Raw genomic sequence first — 19,758 nt, 5'->3', positions numbered from 1 at the left:
AGTCTACTAGGGTAGCTACGACCCTTCCCTGAGCCCTCAGTGTGGCTGGCCTTGTGCAAAACACATCTTCCCTACTCTTAAGTGTCTCTTCCATCAGTGAAAGCCAAACACAGGCTGGGTATTGGATGCCATTTAAAAATTACTGCTAATTGCACAAGCTGTAATAGGAGTGTTATAGCTATATTTTTTTAAAAAAACAAAAAGTCAGCCGGGCGCGGTGGCTCATGCCTATAATCCCAGCACTTTGGGAGGCTGAGGTGGGTGGATCACAAGGTCAGGAGATCGTGACCATCCTGGCCAACACGGTGAAACCCCGTCTCTACTAACAATACAAAAAATTAGCCAGGCATGGTGGCGGGTGCCTGTAGTCCCAGCTACTCGGGAGGCTGAGGCAGGAGAATGCCGTGAACCCGGGAGGCAGAGCTTGCAGTAAGCCGAGATTGCACCACTGCACTCCAGCCTGGGCGACAGAGCAAGACTCTGTCTCAAAAAAGAAAAGAAAAAAGGAAAAAAAAGTCCTGTCCATGAGAGAAACATATGGAAGTATTTACAAACAAAATGACGCAAAGTCTGGGGGTTGCTTTAGAATTCTTCAGAAAAGAAATGAAGAAAGGGGAAGGGTAGGGAGACACGTGTGTGGACTTAGAAATGGATGAAATAAAACTGGCAAAGTGGGCCGGGCACAGTGCCTCATGTGTGTAATCCCAGCAATTTGGGGACTGAGACAGGTGAGTCACTTGAGTCCAGGAGTTGGAGACCAGCCTGAGCGACATGGCGAAACCGTTTCTACTAAAGATACAAAAATTGGTCGGGGCTGGGCCTGGTGGCTCACACCTGTAATCCCAGCACTTTGGGAGGCCAAGGCAGGTGGATCACCTGAGGCCAGGAGTTCAATACCAGGCTGACCATCATTGTGAAACCCCGACTCTATTAAAAATACAAAAATACAGGTGTGTGGCAGACCTGTAATCCCAGCTACCTGGGAAGTTGAGGAAGGAGAATCCTTTGAACATGGGAGGCGGAGGTTGCAGTGGGCCAAGATCAAGCCATTGTACTCCAGCCTAGGTGACAGAGCAAGATTCTATCTCAAAAAAAAAAAATTGTCGGGCATGGTGACACATACCTGTAGTCCCAGCTATTCAGTAGGCTGAGGCAGGAGGATCGCTTAAGCCCAGGAGGTTGAGGCTGCAGTGAGCTGTTATTATGTCACTGCACTCCAGCCCGGGCAACAGGGTGAGTGGGACCTTGTCTCAAACGAAAAGAAAAATTGGCTAAATGCTCATAATTTTTAATCTGAGTGATGATACATGGTGGTTCATTAAACCATCTGTCTGCTTTTGTGTATATTTGAAATGTTCTGCAAGACAAGAGGTTTTTTAAGTAAATGAACTTAATTTTGCTTCAACCCTAAAACTGCTCTAAAATATAGTCTATTTTTTAAAAACTGAATTAAAAGAAAAAAGTAAATGGAACTCCAATGATACAAACAAAATTTTTAGATTTATATGTGAATAGGCATGCATACATGTACACACACACACACAGATCCATATAATTGTCTCTGATCCCCACAATTCTCAGAGGTAGATGCTCTCAATCCTACTTAAAGAAGAGGAAACTGGGGCACAGAAAGGGTAAACCACCTGTCCATGGCTGTGCAGCTGGTAAGAAGATTTCAAGTTGATCTCACTCTCACAGTTTCTTGTCCTCAGCACTATAGGCACTTGGGGCTGAATATCTCTTTGGTTTTTTTGTTTTGTTTTGTTTTGTTTTTGGTGGGGGGGGTGGTTTTGTTTTCTGTTTTTTGAGACAGAGTCTTGCTCTGTTGCCCAGGCTGCAGTGCAGTGGCGCAATCTCGGCTGACTGCAACTTCTGCCTCCCAGGTTCAAGTGATTCTCCTGCCTCAGCCTCCCGAGTAGCTGAGATTACAGGCACCCACCACAATGCCCAGCTAATTTTTGTATTTTTGGTAGAGATGGGGTTTCGCCATGTTGGCCAGGTAGGTCTCGAACTCCTGGCATCAAGTAATCTGCCCGCCTCGGCCTCCCAAAGTGCTGGGATTATAGGCATGAGCCACCCTACCAGGCCCTAAATATTTCTTTGTTGTGGGGAGGAGGGGGACTGCCCTGGGCAATGTGGGGTATTTAGCAGCATCCCTGGCCTTGACCTGCTAGATGCCAGCAGCAGCCTCCAGCTGTGACACCCACCCATGTCTCTGGACACTGCCCAGTGTCCTCTGGGGGCATCGTCACAGCAGTGGAAGACCAATGCACAACACAAACCCCCCTTGAGTCTATAGCTGGGCTCAAGGCCCACAGGCAAACCCTGTCCAGGGAGACCGTCCCAGGCATCATCTGTTTAAGGACAGCTGGGCTAGTTTATCTCCCAGGAGACCTGGCAGGCTTGATAAATCTGGTCCCATCCTCCCATCAATCAAGGAAGGCTTCCCAGGCAGTGACACCTGATATGATGCCAGAAAAGCTGACGCCAGCCAGGTGAGGGCAGCTCCTTCCTCAGGCCCTCACCTCTCCTGCCCTGCCCTGGAATCTTCTCACTCTTCCCATCCTCAATGTGTGTCTTGAAAAGAGGCCCGACATGAGGCTCTTCTCATCCAGAGTCTCAGTGGCATCAGACAACAATCTGAAGTATCTGGCATCTGGGAGACTGCAGTCATTCCATGAAGACAGGTGGCCAGGTGAGCACAGGTGGCCAGGTGAGCACAAGTGGCAGAAGCGTGAGACCAGTCCCCGGCAGCATCCCGCCAGCTCCCCCAGTCACCCAAACACCTTGTGCTTTCTCACCTGCTGTTCATGTATGAGAAACCTCTGGAAGTCATGCAGGTAAACAGCGGAGGCATCCGGCCTGTCTGTGTTCCTGTCCTCGGGGAAAAGGGGTGCGGTTAGAGACAGGCACATTCAACACAGGAGTCGAGAGGAGATGCCAGCCAATGGGGCAGCCTGCCACCTAGAGCGCCCCACTGAGTCTGGCGCTGTGTTAGGTACCAGGCTGGCCAACAGGAAGACACAGGTGAATGACACAATGTCCCTCACCTACAGGGATTCAGAGGGGCCCTGACATCGGAATCTCAAGGGGCAGGCCCTGGCGTCTGCATCTAGCTGCTCCAAAATAGCTCTGGTGCCCTCCAGTCTGAGGAGCAGTTCACAGTGTGGCCACGGGGAAGACAAGCGAACCAGGCATTTGGGATACGGTGTAGCTCCAGAGTCTGAGGAGCAGTTCACAGTGTGGCCACGGGGAAGACAAGCGAACCAGGCATTTGGGATACGGTGTAGCAAGAGATGAGGGTGGGAGGGGAGGGGCAGAGTGGGAACCGCTGAGAGGGCCCCAAACCCAGACCTGGAGGGCCAGAGGGGCTTTCCTGAGGAAAAGGCACCTACGTGAGTTCCAGAGAATGAGGTGGGGTGAGCCAGAAGGAGGTGGGGTGAGCCAGAAGGAGGTGCAGAGTGCCATGCAAGGAAACCATAGATGCAGCGGCCTCGAGGAAAAGAGAAGGGAGGGGAAAAGAGGAAGAGGGCTAGGAGAGAGGGAACGCAGGCTGGAGGGAGGGATTGCAGAGTGAAAGGTGTGGGGAACACAGGGACATGAGCATGCCTACCCAATGCCCAGACAGGGCTGGACACGCTACCCACCCTTATAGGGAGAGCTGGTGTTGGAGAAAGGAAAGGAGCCAGACCCAAGCGCCTCCTCAGAAGCCATGATCCAGAGTTCCCTGAGTCATTGAGGCCTCTGGAGTGGGGACCAGATGAGGCCCCCCAGACTCCAGGCTATCCGGGCACAATTAACTGGAGTGTGGAAAACACATCCCTGGACCAAGCAGAGGTCGGGTATCAGGGAGGGAACACTACACTCCGAATAAAGGCAGGACTCCCGCCTTGGCCAGCAGGTCACCAGAAAAACAAGGCCTTATTGGGTCAGCATGAGCCACATCCAGGTTGGATGAGGAGTACATTCTGCCACTTGAGGCCTTCCAGGGAAATGGGTACGTTTCCCTGAGCCCTTGCAGGACCCTGGGGAAAAGAGGTCTATTTCACATAGTTTAAGTCATCAAACGTTCCCTGCACTTTCTCCCTTTACTAAACACTCAGGGTCCAGGAGTCTGCTGTCTTTAATTATGAGTACATTTCTAACCTTTCCTCGGCAGCCTCACGGTCTAACACTAAGCTTTTCATTAAAATACTATGTGGAAATTATGGCTGGGCACAGTGGCACATTCCTGTAATCCCAGCACTCTGGGAGGCCGAGGCAGGTGGATCACCTGAGGTCAGGAGTTCAAGACCAGCCTGGCCAACATGGCGAAACCCCGTCTCTAATAAAAATACAAAAAAAAAAAAAAATAGCTGGACATGGTGGATGCCTGTAATCCCAGCTACTCGGAGGATGAGGCAGGAGAATCACTTGAACTTGGGAAGTGGAGGTTGGAGTGAGCCGAGATTGCGCCAATGCACTCCAGCCTAGGCAACAGAGGGAGGCTCCATCTCGAATATAAATATATATATATATTTATATATATTCATATATGTAAATATATATGAATATAAATAATATATAAATTATATATATTGGATTCATTTTATTTATACTTTGGAGTCTTGGAGTTTCTGATGTCAGAAGTGACAGAGGGAAAAGTTGCTCACCAATGAGGACTGGATCAATGTACCCCAGACCATTAATTCCAGGGCCAACACTTCTCCCAGTCAGATGGGCTGGGGAAACACAAAACATCTCAGAAATTCCCCACTTGGGTAATCATGAAGCATGGTAAATGTCCTGATAAGTCCTGCAACACTTTTTAGTAATAATATTACTATTTATGAGCCCCTCATGGGTGCCAAACACCATGTGAAGCAGTTTATACACTTGAACTCATTTTAATTCCGTTAAACCTGTTTAACAAGGAATTTTTCACTTATTTGATCGTTAACATTCGTTTTTGTAATTTAAAAAAAAAAAAACTATTAACCTGTCACATCTCATGAGGCACATTCTGGGAAAGAAGGCCCTGAGGCACACAGGCCTTTCTACAGAACCTTCTAGACCATCCTCCCAGCGCTCCACACCCTCCTGTTGCTACTGCTCATGTCTATCCACACCACAAGCGTGGGATGGCCAATTCCCCAGCAGGGTACCCCCGTCCCTCTGGAGGTCAGCGCCTGCACACACAGGCATCCTCTCCTGGAGGCCGGCTGGGCACCAGGCACTGAGGTCCGGCACAGCCGCCCCGAACAACACGCAAGGGCTGCCTCACCCCAGGATGAACACGGACGAATCCTTTTTGAATTCATCGAGAATCTGAAATGGAAAGCACACACAAAGAACCTTAGACAAGTCACTTAACGCGAAAACGGAAAGATTTTTTTTGTTGTTAAAAAAGCATCATTTTGTCAGATGCAACAAGATCATTAAAAATATCATTTTAATTGGTGTTAGTTGTAAATATTCAAATATAACAGAAACTTAAGAAGCAAAAGGTAGAAGCCCTCCTCATCCCCTCCACAGTCTTATTCCCAAGAAGCAATCACCCTTAAGAATTTCATAGGTTTCCTTCTAGAATTTGTTTTAGGGATATTCATTTAATTGTATCATATTATGTTATATCATTTACATACATCTCACAATTTTTTGCTGTGTTTCAAGCTTTACATATTACTCTTCAACCTCAAATAACCCTGTTTCCTTTCTTTGAAAAACCATTGTATTCCATAATACGCATGTCACTCAATTTTTGTTACATCTAGTATTATTTTTTAAGTGTCCCTGTGTGCACATTTCCGTATCTTTGCCCACGTGTGCCAGTTTTTCCACAGAGTAGAGTCCTAGAAGGAAAAGCACCTAGACACAGCACGTTGTAGGCACACTGGCTTTGATCAATTCTGCCAAGGTGCTCTCAAAACAGTTGAGATGGGCGCCTCCACTGGGGTACACATTCCTTTTCCACACCCTCACTGCCAGGTTTCTTTAGAGATGGGGTCTCACTGTTACCCAGGCTGGAGTGCAGTGGCACAATCGTAGTTCACTGCAGCCTCACTCTCCCGGGCTCACATGATCTTCCTGTATCAGCTTCCTGAGGAGCTGGGACTACAGGCGCGTGCCACCATGCCCAGCCAATCTTTTTTCTTTTTGTAGAGATGGGGGTCTTACTATGTTGCCCAGACTGGCCTTGAACTCCTGGCCTCAAGAGATCCTCCCTCCTGAACCTCCTGAGTAGCTAGGATTACAGGCAACATTTCCAATCTTTAATATTTCAAAGACGCACTTCTAATCTTCGAAGGCAAGAGGACGAAAGAAATATTGAACTGCTTCAGCTCTTCTCTTCACAGCCCACTGCCAGGCCAACTGTTGCACGATGAAAAGGCTCCTCCACCAAGGGGGGTGCCATGGAGCACCCCTCCCTCCAGCTTCTACTTGCACCAGCCCATTTTCTGTGCACTGTACACGGGCACCCTGCACAGCCACATCTTGTCCATTGCTGCCCAGGTAGCCTTGCTTCAACAGTCTTCAATGACACTGCGACTGGATAAGCACTTGAATAACCCCCGCAGAAATGGAAATGTATCCACTAGCACATGATCAATGCTAATGACATAAAACACCTCCTGCCCCGGATGATCCAGGGTCCTCTTGCTGAACTCCTTGCAGCCCAGGACATCATGGGGAACACCAGCATTCTAGAAAGGGAATCGCAGGCCTCTGGGAAGCATCAGAGAGTCCACAGCAGTTTGTACGGGTGTGTGTTTCTTCAGGAAACATAATCAGCATCTCAAAGGAGTAGGTCCCACCAAAATGTTAAGAACTACAAACTTAGCCTTTTTACACAAACTGAGAAGCACTTCCTTTTGTTTATGTGTAATTTACAGCATAGGTATTTCTTTTTAAAAAGGGGTGGTGGTGCAGATTTTAGACAGGGCATGCTGCTATTTGAACTCATTTACTGCTTAGGTCGCCAGATCAGCCTGGTGCTGAAGGCATCGGGGGTTAGAACTCTTCCAAGCCCAAAGCCCCACACGGAGTGTATTGACATCTGGAGGGAGCCCAGCGTGTGGCCCCCCTCACTGACCACCACATGCAGTTCTTCAGCCCTGTCATTCCTTTACATTCCTTTCAACGAAGCACAGAAACAGCCCGCACTGCATTCCCCGACTCAGGGAGCTCAGACAATGGCAGAGGCACCACCACAGCACAGATGCTTCCCAGAATCAGGAAAGACCTCACTTCTCCTCCGCCAGACCCTGCAGCTCCCTGCCTGGACACTCTGCTTGTTAAAGCAATGTGTTTGCAGGAATCGGCGGCCCCTGGGATGTAGAGCAGGACAGGGAATGAAAAAGAACAACTGAAAGCCAAGAGCCACAAACGCTGCAAGAGAACAAACAGCAAGGCAACAGAAGGAAGACGGTGTGGCATCCCAAAGGCGAGTTACAACATCAAGGAGCGAGTGACCAGCTTTGACACGCGCTGCTGAGTGGACAAGATAAAGACCACGGGGCAGACTTCTGAATTCACAACACAGGGAGGCGACGGGTGACGGGCCAAGATGAAGTGATCTAGGAGGCAGGGACGGAAACAAGATGGGAATAGACTCCAGAGACAGCCGGAAGAAGGGAAGCATAGACAGCTCTTGGAGTGGGTTACTTTAAAGGGGGCAGAGAAATGGGGCTGTAGTTGGGGGTATGGGGCAGAGGTGGTCAAGGAAGATGTTCTAAAGATAGAAGTTATAGTTAGTATTATACGTAGGATGGTGTCCCTGGGAATACGTGTCCAAGTCCTAACACCCAGTACCCATGAGCATGACCTTCTTTGCAATTAGGGTCTTTGCAAGGTGCAATCAAGTTAAGATGAGGCCATGCTGGGCTAGGGTGGCTACGTGACTGCTACCTCGCTACCTCCTGTGACTGGCTTCTTACAAGAAAGAGATTTGGAGACAGAGAAACGCACAGAGAAAAGAAGGCCATGTGATGATGGAGGCAGAGACTGGCACAATGCCATCCACAAGCCAAGGAGCGATGGCGTCTACACGCCGAGGAACACTTGCAGGATTGCTGGCAGGCCACCAGCAGCCGGGAGGCGCCCACACCCCGAGGAGCGCCTGAAGCACCGCTGGCAGCCACCAGAAGCCACAAAAGAGGCCTGGAAGACTTCCTTCCCTGGAGCCTTCCGGGGTGGTGTGGCCCTGCCAACACCTTGATTCTGGACTTTTAACCTCCAGTACAGTGAGGGAATAAACTTCTGTTGTTTTTAAGCCACAAGTTGCAGTACTTGCTACAGTGGCCCCAGGTAATTAACATGGGGTCCATGCGCTGGGGCAAGATGGTCACAGTCTCAGTCGCTCCTCCCGCCGATCCCATCAGGCAGTAAAATAAGCCGTTTCAGAAACAAGAAATAAGCCCAGGGAGGCAAGGACTTTTCTCCTAACAAGTCCAGGAGCCAGAATTTCAACCCAGGCCCATCTTGGTAAATCTCCAGCATCCCACACTACACGTGCAAATGTACACACAATAAATGAGATTTCAGCAATCAGAGAATATTCTAGATGCTATGGATGCACCGTGGAGATAGCAGTTAATTTATGTTTGGCATTACCATGAAGGGTTATGTGGTCAGATTCTACATAACCAAGGGACAGGGGTTGGACTGGGCCTTGTGTCACTGTGGACAACATCCCGGAACCTTCCCACCCCAGCAAAGGCCCAGTGAGGTCAGGAGAAACATCTATATCATTAACCATTGTGCCCTCTTGGGTCACACACACATTTACTGGATGAGTGACTAAGAGATCAACAAATTTTCTCTGACAGCTAAAAGGCTACAGGGAAACGTCATCTTTGAGTCAGGCCCCAGGAGAAGTTACTAGCTGGACAAGAGAAGGGGCCATGGTAGGGGGAGGGGGTCACAGAAGCAGGGGCCGGGGCACTAAGAAAGGCAGGGAGAGGAATGGAGTTTTCCCACACGGCTGTAGGCACACACCCTTTCAAAACTGAAGCTGGTCTTACACACTCAGTGGTATTTAGGCTGTAGGAACCATTTGGTTCTGGAAGGCCAACAGTAAAATCTCATTAATAGAAAAGCTAGCTCAGGCACAGTGGCTCATGTCTGTAATCCCAGCACTTCGGGAGGCCAGGACAGGTAGATCACTTGAGCCCAGGAGTTCAAGACTAGCCTGGGTAACATAGTGAAACTGTCTCTACAAAAAATATGAAAATTAGCCTGCATGGTGGCACCCGCCTTTGGTCCCAGGTAGTCTGGAGGCTGAGGTGGGAGGGTCATCTGAGCCAGGGAGTTCGAGGCTACAGTGAGCCATGAATGTGCCACTGCACTCCTGTCTAGGTGACAAAGTGAGACCCTGTCTCAAAAACAAAGGAAGGAAGGAAGGAAGGAAGGAAGGAAGGAAGGAAGGAAGGAAGGAAGGAAGGAAGGAAAGAGAGAGAGAGAGAGAAAAAGAGAGAAAGAGAGAAAGTGAGAGAGAAAGAGAGAGAGAGGCAAGGAGGGAAAGAGGGAAAGAGGGAAAGAGGGAAAGAGGGAAAGAGCGAAAGAGGGAAAGAGGGAGAAGACGTAACCAGTGATTCTATCTGCTAACTTCTCCACTGTGGACTCTCCTCTTGCCAGCATCTGACAATGAGAATAAACTGCAAGATCTCCGAGCTCCTACACAAACATCATCACAGAATGCTCATCACTTGCTCCCCCCATGCCCACACCGTGTAAAATCCAGCAGAACAGTCCTTCAGTGTCTTACTGGATCATAGGGACAGCCACTGATAAGTCAGCAGGCTTCTCAATTTCCTTTTTTATTATTGGCAAGTGCTTTCTATTTTTACTTAAGAATGCTGTAACCACGGGGACTTCACAGGTTTGATCCGGACATAGCAGGGTAGCAGTCACGTAGCCAGGTACTAAATTACATCATTGGCAGAGGACGTGATATGCCGTGTGAGGTCTGCTACAAAATGTGAGAAAAGGGCTTGGGTGAGGGCATCATCAAAGTGATAATGGCTGAAGTCCGCTGATGATACATCTGCTGACTTAGCATCTGTTACGCTATTCTCTCTACGTGTACATGCTTTACATTTTCTTTAATACAAAGGATAAAAAAATTAAGAAGTATTCTGTGGCTGTGCATCGAAGTTGGGCAGAAAATCAAATCCTAGCTCTGCAGCTTACTAGTTAGTGGCCTGACCTTCAGCAAAGTAACCTCTCTGGACCTCACTTTCTTAATCCCTAAAATGGCAATAACAACAGCAGCTCTACCACAGGGCTCTAGGGGGGAATCAAATGTATACAAAACACAGAACAGGTTGGGCATGATGGCTCACACCTGTAATCCCAGCACTTTGGGAGGCCGAGGCAGGTGGATCACTTGAGGTCAGGAGCTCGAGACCAGCATGGCCAACATGGTGAAACTCCATTTCTACTAAAAATACAAAAATTAGCCAGGCGTGGGGGTGCGTGCCTATAATCCCAGCTACTCGGGAGGCTGAGGCAGGGAGAATCGCTTGAACCCGGGAGGCAGAGGTTGCAGTGAATGAAGATCTTGCCACTGCACTCCAGTCTAGGCGACAGAGTAAGACTCTGTCTCAAAAAAAAAAAAAAAAAAAAAAAAAAAAGAAGAAGAAGAAAAGAAAAAGAAAAAAAAAAAACCACCACATAGGACAGTGCTTAGCATATAGCCCACCTGAGAAAATGTTGGCTATCATCTTTGTGAATGATATTGTTATCACAGCCTAGTTAGAGGTATATCCCCTTACCAGGGAGACACAAACATGAGATTACATTTCTTATCCTCCTGCTGCTGCCAAACTTTTGGAAACTTTGAGGCTCGAGAGCTGCAACGTAGGCAGGTGGTTACACACAAAGAGGAACTGGCAAGCTCACAATGGAAACCATTTGGCTACTGATAAGCATGAACCCACTCCCTGAATTTAGGTCTGGGGATTATGAGTCACCATAAACAGCTCTGTCTCCTGCAGGAGCCTGAGAAATCCAGCGAGGCCCTCCTCCCCGCCAAATCACAAAACAGGTACTTTTCTCTGCCCTGTGCTTCCAGCCAGGAGCAGGACGTAAACAACAGGTTAGGGGATGGGCATTTACCTACACAACAGCAGTGAGGCTCTTAGAGCTGGCCGGAAACCATCTATATAAGCTTGGAACTTTGTTATTCAAATCTGTCTTTACCTTAAATTTTAAAAATGCAGTGACCAAACTGGAGAGTTATACCCTCAAACAGTGGAGATGAGGGTTACCAAAGCAAAACTCCTTTAGGGTCAGGTAAGCACCATAAATGAACAGATAGAGCTGTACAGGCCTGGGTCAATACAGAGAACGTGGACCATTCCATGGGGTGATGTGACCCTATTTATAGGCAGATCTCGACTTTTTTCCCAAGGGAAGCCAAAAATCTAGATTTTAATATATAATATAATCTCTCCAGTTTTAAATGTAGGCAATTAATTTTTTAACATATTTAAACCATTAGATCAAGTACAACAGGTGCAGGCTCAATGTGGCATTCCGGCCACCAGGGGTCAACCTTTGGTATCTGCAGATTCCCATACAGATTCCCACACAAAGTTCACACATGGGGCAATCTAGGGTACCCCAGAGGGTTCCGAGATTCTGTAAAACTGACTCAAATTTCTTTTTCTCCCTCATAAACACAAACACCCAGACTAGCCTTAATAAGAGCCATAATTAAAAGTACAGGTTGAAATACCTCTTAGGTAGAATTTTACCACAGTGGAAACCATCAATGAATGGGTTAATCTGCTGGCAGGTGAAATAGTTTTTGTGCAAATCTTTTTTTAATTTTTAATATTATTTAATAATATAGACGGGGTCTCACTATGTTGCCCAAGCTAGTCTCAAACTCCTGAGCTCAAAGGATCCTCCTGCCTTGGCCTCCCAAAGTGGTGGGATTACAGGCGTGAGCTACTGCTCCCAGCCATGTACAAATCTTATTTTCAAACTTTGCCTGATATCTGTCTGATAACACAGCATCTTGAAATGTCAAGGTAAACTATTATTTTTAAAAAAAAACTGTTATTTGCAACTACTTATCTTGAGTAAATCGAGTTTTTCTCAATCCTGGTCAATTGCATAAGATGACAATCGTCACCATTCCGAATTTCATACACACACTTTCATCATTGTTCTATGACATGTTCTATGTTCAATGACACATATCATTGTTCTCAAGGACTAGTTTTAAAGTTACAGGTTTTAATCTTAAAAAGTATTCTGATAAGCTTTTATGAATCATGGTTTTTGTTGTGGTTGTTACAGTTTCTTGTTTAAAGGAGAGGGGATTATAGACTTTTAAAAGTTCTATAACCATTGATCTCATTTAGTACCTTCATTTTATAGAAAAGGCTAAGTGAGAGGACAGAGATGGCTCCCCCAACATCACTTGGTCAGTTAGAGGTCAAGTTGGTCTAGAATCCAGTTCTCCCAACTCCCAAGCCTGTAATCTTTCTATTTCATTTGGCAAACCAATAACTAATTATTATATATGTGAAAAAATGAACACATTGCAATTCAATGATCCACCCTATGAAATACATTTTTCCCCAATCTGGGCAGATAGGAAATGGCCCTCCCATTTCTCTACCTCAAATACATCCAAAGTCCCATGGCCAGTGGTCACCCATCAAGTGGCCTCACTGCGTGGCCAGCCCACAACCCTGCATGCAGAAAGCAATTAATGACTGTCTTCTAGGAACATTCACGATCACTGAAAAATGCTTCTATTCACAGCTCCCAATTTCCCATTGCACAGAGCAGAAGACTGAGGCTAGGAGCAGTCAGTGGCTCATCCAAGATTGTGTAGCTAACTGGAGAAACCACAGCCACCTGACTCCAAGTTCCGGGTACTCCTCACACCCTCACAGCTTTCCCTGGGAATTCTTTTGCAGTCTGCAAAGCCCTTTCCTGACAGCAACAGCAGCAGCCCCTACTTGTTGAATGTGTGCCACCTACCAGGTACTGTGCTAGGTGCATCACATAGAATAGTTTCAGTTTTAAAACTTTATGCTCTATGGAACTTTTTGTTGCAAAGGTAACATGTTACTTGGAACATATCAGAGAAAATGAGCTGTGCAAAGAAAAGATAACTATCCTTCCTGCTCATCTTCCCAACCCCTTCCAAAACACACACAAAATCAACATTAAATGTGAGGTGCTTTCTTCCATACTTTCCCCTGCTCATGAAAAGGAGCAAAAGGAGGATTATTGCATTCTCTGTTTTTGTGTTTGAGATGGAATCTCGCTCTGTTGCCCAGGCTGGAGTGCAGTGGCACAATCTTGGCTCACTGCAACCTCCACCTCCCAGGTTCAAGTGATTCTCCTGCCTCAGCCTCCCGAGTAGCTGGGATTACAGGCGCACACCACCGTGCCTGGCTAATTTTTTTATTTTTAGTAGTGATGGGGTTTTGCCATGTTGACCAGGCTGGTCTCAAACTCCTGACCTCAAATGATCCACCCACCTCGGCTCCCAAAGTGCTGGGATTACAGGCATGAACCACTGCGCCTGGCCTGTATTCTGTGATTTTTAACAAAATAGCAGACCTAACTCCTTATGTAAATCCGCTGCTGGCTTTCCTCACAAAATGTCAAAAATATCATCTCAGATCAACAGAAAGAGAACTGACGCATCCTTCTTAATCAGCTGCATAATGTCACACAGTACGAACAGACCGTAATTTACCCATCAATCCGTAATTTACCCATCAATCCCTCCACTGAGAGACATTCAGATGGCGCCCTGGTACTTTGCCAGCATAAGTAACACTGCAATAAACAATCCGATAATGTATTATCAGGCCCTGATGTTTTCCCTTTCATAAAATAGAGTCTTCAAGATGCCACTGTCAGGTCAAAACGTACACACATCTTAATTTTTAAATAGTCTATTATTTTAACCAAAAAAAATGTCCTCATAAAAAAATATGAATAAAAGTATAAAAAGGGCTGGGCATAGTGGCTCACACCTGTAATCCCAGCATTTTAGCAGACGGAGGAGGGTGGATCACGTGAGGTTAGAAGTTCGAGACCTGCCCAGCCAATATGGCAAAACCCCATCTCTACTAAAAATGCAAAATTAGCTGGGCGTGGTGGCACAAGTCTGTAATCCCAGCTATTTGGGAGGCTAAGGCACAAGAATCCCTTGAACCCGTGAGGCAAGGATTGCAGTGAACTAAGATCACACCACTGCACTCTAGGCTGGGCAACAGAGTGAAACTCTCTCTCAAACAAGCAAACAAACGTGTAAAAAGAAGAAACACATATATAATTCCTCAATCTGGAGATGGTTATTAATAATAACAGCCATTTGCTAAATTTCCTTTCAGAATGAAATAATGCAGTAGAGTGAGTTGCACTTTTTTAACAGACTCAGATCAAATTCCAGTCAAACTTACGGCCATTCACATTTCCACCAGGAAGGTATATGAACACTTTTCTCTACATTTTCCCCACAGCTCTGTCATGGTTAAAGAATTTTGCCAATCTAATGGATGAAAATGGTATGCTTTCATCATTCTCATTTATATTTCCTTGACTAAAATGGAGATTCAACACTTCTTGTGGTTTCTTAGGAACATGCCAGACTTGGAAATACGTGCAAAACAGAAACATCATTTGATCACTTGCTCAAGAATCATCTTACCGATTTTTGCTGCTCGAACATAAGTTTTTTATAGAAGAGATGGAACTGTTCAAAGCTGAGCTCATCTCTGTGTGCTCCTATTTCCTGTAAATATGAAAAAAGTGACCACATGATTTTTGATGTCCACCGTAAGAATGGCTCCATGCTATTTCTAGAATAATTTTTATTTCAGAAATTGCATGCAATTTTATTGGCATGCTGAAGAGAGAGCTATGACCACATTGTGTCATGGCTTTTGAAAGGAAAAAGTCATGCTATTTAACATGGCTTTTCTAAAACATTGGCTAAAATCAAACTCACATTCCTCTGAATCAAAACCCTCCACACGTTCCCTAATCCCCCTGGTCTGGGAAAACATACTCACAGGGACACCTACCAAGTAAGACCCTCCTTTGAGCCCCAAAACGGAAGAGTCTCAGCCAGGTTTGCAAGAGACATGATGCGTTAACTCCTCCATTTTTGGGCAGAAAACACTCTCTTTGGACTTCCACCTTCAGACATATTTGTAGAGTACGTACATATAGGGCATTTTGTAAAGCACTGGGAGTCAAAGCTCAGCTCCAATTAATTGCTTTACGGCTTTGGGCAATTTCCTTGACCTTTTCAAACCCTCAGTTTTCTTTATCTGTAAAATGGGAGAACCACCACTACGCTCCTAGGGCTTCCCTGAAAGTGAACAAGATACCTGCAAAACACCTGGTTCCGTAAATACTTGATAAAGAATGAAATGCTGATTGTGTAGCAATCAATGGTAAATGCTTCTCCCATCTCTCTCCTCTTCTGACCTACTCTTTTCTCTTTTTCTATTCTTGGATTAATGTGGATTATTGCGGGCAAGTCAAAGGATGCTTGATAAGCAACAAAATAGGATAATTCTTCCAGGAGTTCATTAGCACAAAAATGAAATGAGCTTTTTCCACTGAGGAACACTGTAATGGAGCCGATATTGACAATGGGCACTGGGGTCCTCCAACTGGGGCTATTGGGATGAAGCGTTGCTCATTTCCTAAGAAGAATGAGTACTACCCTGTAGCCAAAAATCAGTGCCCATCATCTCCATCCTTGCCTCACCTCTTCTACTATATTCCATCACTCATGGAGTGGCTTTACTGCCCAGTCCCACCAACAACTTGATTACACAACAAAATTAATTAAATGATATACAGAAGGATGGATGGTTGGAGAAACAGAAGAATAAAGAGCCAACTCTGACAGCTACACTACCAGGACTTGCATACAAACTGCCACGGTCCTAGTACCCTACACAAGGAATTTTTCGTAATATTTTCCAAAAGACATACATGCATTCATTTCACTAGGGAAAAAATGGGCTGCAGTATGGTCAGGGAAACAGGGAAAGCTGGACTAATGAAAAACAGGTCTGAGGATAGATGTTCCAAGCCCAACAGCTCAGTAAACATGGTCTTTATTGATCACATCCTCTACGAGGATGGAGACTATGGTCCTCAGATATGTCTATGATCCCTCTGTCTGAACTTAAGATGTACTTTGGAGGCAAAGGACTTTCTTGGGCACTATTCCACGGAACTCAAAGGCAAGTCACGGCTTCATGAGAGAGGTTAAGTCACTCTGCATTCGCACAATTCCCAGGCTGAGCCATGAAACTTACCACAAACTTATCTTTAAGGAACTTGGCACTGCTCACTTTAAAGTTGATCAGGGGCAAGATGGTCTTCAACTCTCGGAGACTGATGCTGCAAAAAAGGGAGACTCAGCTCTGTCACCTTGAGGGTTTTCAACAGCACAGGATTTAGCGGCTCCCATCAGTTCCCACCTCGGGCAGCCCTCTATAAGACAGCCTGGTCAACAGTTGTTTATGGAGCACTAACTAGGAACAAGACACTGGGTCAAGGTACAGGCGACACTTCAATGAGCAAAGCTCAAGGGCACCCTTCAGGAATGTCCATAGATACGGGTCACACAGGAGACCCACAGTGTAGGGTGATGCCCCAATGAGGAGGCACCTACACTGGAGATCCCCAGTACAGGGTGATGTCCCAATGAGGAGGGCTGGTCCCCACCCTTCGAGAATGGCCATGAAGGAAGGTCCTGCAGGAGATTCAGTGTGGGCAGAAAATGGTGTCAGATGACCAGATAATCTCAATACAAAATGCCACAGAAATCCCAAAGGCCCAATGTAGGTGTTGACATGATGTGATTTCTGCCCAGGACTCTGAATGTCAAAGTGAAGAAATTCAGTGAAGCTTGGGTAAACAGCAGGAGTAACTATGACATGCTTCACGCAGCCAAACACTTTGTCACCTAATTAGTGACACACATGAAGGGATGAACAAGACTCCTACTGACTCCACCTGCCACCCAGAGGAACCACAACCACAGAACGGGCTTGGCAGAATCAGCCGGGAAAGACCCAGCTGAGCTTGACTCTAGTCTGGCACTGTGAAGAGACAAGAGGGATGTAGAGTAAGTGGGGACACCCTGCACCCCCAAAATTAAGTTAAAAAATAAAGGTTTCTTTTAATGCCACTGGGGTTCAGAGCAAGGCAAAGTCACTAAGGGCCAGAGAGGGGAACTGGGAAGGAACAAGGCCTACATCAGCACCTACTGTATGCCAGGCTACTCTGGGGTCATCCAGGTGTTACGGTTGCCTAATTGCTCACCAGATTCTACCTTCTGCAAAGTACACATGATTGACGCCCAGGGCTCAGAAAAGCCAAGGGCGGGATGTCACAACGGTACACAACTCAGGGCTTGGAGCTAGATGGCAGGCAGCAGAGCCTGGAACTGAATCAAATTCCAGTGCTCGGTCACAGGAATCTGCATGAGTGTTTCTTTGAAGCCACATAGTGAGGTTCAGCTTAAGAGGGAAGAAAGGGCCGGGCGCGGTGGTTCACGCCTGTAATCCCAGCACTTTGGGAGGCCAAGGTAGGCGGATCACGAGGTCAGGGGATCGAGACTATCCCGGCTAACACGGTGAAACCCCGTCTCTACTAAAAATACAAAAAAAATTAGCCAGGCGTGGTGGTGGGCGACTGTAGTCCCAGCTACTCAGGAGGCTGAGGCAGGAGAATGGTGTGAATCTGGGAGGCGGAGCTTGCAGTGAGCCGAGACCACGCCGCTGCACTCCAGCCTGGGTGACAGAGCGAGACTCTGTCTCAAAAAAAGCAAAAATGGAGGGAAGCAACAGAGAACACATCCCAGGCAAAAGGAGCAGCAGCAGTAGTAAGAATGGTAACAAAAGCTGAAACTTCAAAAGTGCTAATCAGGTGTCAGGTGTTGTTCTAGGTGGTGCCCTATAGGCATATTCACCTGTTAGATGCTTGAATAACTTACAAGGCAGGTACTATGATCATCTCCATCTTCCAGGTGAGGAAACTGAGGCACCGATCAGTTTGGTGCACACCTGACTGCCTCCCAGCGAGTAGCTCACACAACAAGGAGAGGTTAAATTAGTGGGGTGAGTGGGTCAAGAACATGAGATCCAGACCCTTCTGGCTGGAGCCGAGTGTCCAGCAGAGCTAAGACAGGGTGGTCAAGAGAGGAAGCTTGCCCCAGCTTGTAGGAGAAAAGAGCCCTGTTTCCCTGCACCATCCTCCCAGCTTCTGCTGTGGCATGCGGAAGGAAGTAGCACGTCACTGCCCAACCGCTGCCCTGGAGAAGGTCCAGTGTGACTCTGGCCATCCTGTGTCCCCACCTCCAGCCTTTTCCTCTGGTTCTAACAGCCTAACAGCAGAGACTTCAGCTGACAAGATGCTCCCCACCCACGTTCAAACCGTAGGGACACCACCCACGGCTTTCAGGCAGACCTCGAGGGCAGAAAAAGTCCCTGTTGGGCCAGCTGGGGCTGGCTGGGCAGAGCAGCCAGCAGGCTAGGGAATTGGCCCCAGGGGTTTGCAAGAACCTTTCTGCCTCAGCCCTGGGGGTGGTCCTAGGAACAGCTGGGCCAGGGCAGGATGAAGGTAGAGGAGCAGCGGGAACAGGCGCTGCCAGAGCAGCAGTGAGAGAGGTAGTGGGGAGAGGAGCCAGACCATGCTGGTGCCCCAGTGGAGCTCATCCTGGGAACAAGGGGGAGGTCAGGGTCCCCCAGGAGCCCAGGCAGCAGCAGGGCAAAGGAACCATCCCATGTTCAGAAAGAGAGAGACTGAGGGGCCTGAGGGGCCAGAGCAGCTGCTCGAGAACCAGTGGAAAAAACCCAGGAACCAGGGACATGAGCATTCAAGCACCTGGGACATGGGAGCCCACCTGGTCCAAAGGCCTCCCCTTACAGTGTAAACACTGGAGGCTGAGAGCTTCTTTGGGCTCCCAGTGCCGGGACAGCCTCACCTGATTTCCCCCTAGGCGAGCCCCTGCCTCACTCCCACCTCTGGGTGTGTGTGTCCTGCTGCATGGCCCGACTGGAACCAGCACAGGCAGGCTGAGCCCCAGCGCTGCAGGGGAGGAAGCCAATGGCTCAGCTTCAGCCCTCTCTGCAACCTGTCATCCCCTAGAGAGAGTGCCTCGCCCAGGTCAAAGCCCCTTACAAGGCAGCCAGCTCTGACCTGGTCCACGCATGGGAACGAAGGCCTGGCCCTCTAGTCTCAATTCAGGACAGCTCCACAGGCCATGCTCAGAGCTCCCCATCAGGTCTGCCCGGGCCATGACTGTGACTCCCCGGCTGCCTGTTCCAGCGGCCTTCCCTTCCCCATGCTTTCCACAACCCCCCATGTACTCCCCAGTAAGCCTCCTGCACACAAACCTACATCTCAGATTGTGTTTCCTGGGGGCTCAGCCTAGAGCTGTGGGTTAGGAACCAAGGGAATCCCTTTGGGGAAGGACGGCAACTATTCCCTGAATGAGTCACCAACATCCCCTCCCTCTCCCATGGCAGACAGCACTAAACAATCACAGTGTCCTCCCTGCTCAGCCCGGGAGGCTCCCACGGTTCTTCAACTCTGCACCCAGGCAGCCATCACCAAACAATTAAAGATGGCAGCCCCATGACACTTACCAGTCACGCTGAAGCTGGGCCAGCACCTCCACTGCCCCCAGCTCTTTTGCAGCAACAACAGCAATAAGAAACGTTCGTTAAGTGCTTACCACGAGCCAGGCACGGTCCACGCACCCTTCAC

At 47.7% G+C, this 19,758-nt stretch overlaps 1 protein-coding gene across 7 annotated transcripts in view; it reads right to left on the bottom strand.

Moving 5' to 3' along the window:
• PLCG2 (phospholipase C gamma 2) overlaps window positions 1–19,758 on the bottom strand; it is a 230,942-nt gene that overhangs the window by 76,577 nt on the left and 134,607 nt on the right. For all 7 annotated transcript variants that reach the window (XM_077986963.1, XM_077986964.1, XM_077986965.1 and 4 more), the window contains 4 exons: window positions 16,299–16,383; window positions 14,669–14,752; window positions 5,264–5,307; window positions 2,802–2,874 (listed from right to left, as the gene is read on the bottom strand). In XM_077986963.1, the coding sequence (XP_077843089.1) occupies window positions 2,802–2,874; window positions 5,264–5,307; window positions 14,669–14,752; window positions 16,299–16,383 (286 nt within the window). The remainder of the gene's footprint in view (window positions 1–2,801; window positions 2,875–5,263; window positions 5,308–14,668; window positions 14,753–16,298; window positions 16,384–19,758) is intronic.

Source organism: Macaca mulatta, chromosome 20 (genome assembly GCF_049350105.2).
Source record: "Macaca mulatta isolate MMU2019108-1 chromosome 20, T2T-MMU8v2.0, whole genome shotgun sequence".
Lineage (NCBI taxonomy): Eukaryota > Metazoa > Chordata > Mammalia > Primates > Cercopithecidae > Macaca > Macaca mulatta.
The sequence above is the reverse complement of the archived record's forward strand: the minus strand, read 5'-3'. Positions and strand labels throughout refer to the sequence as shown.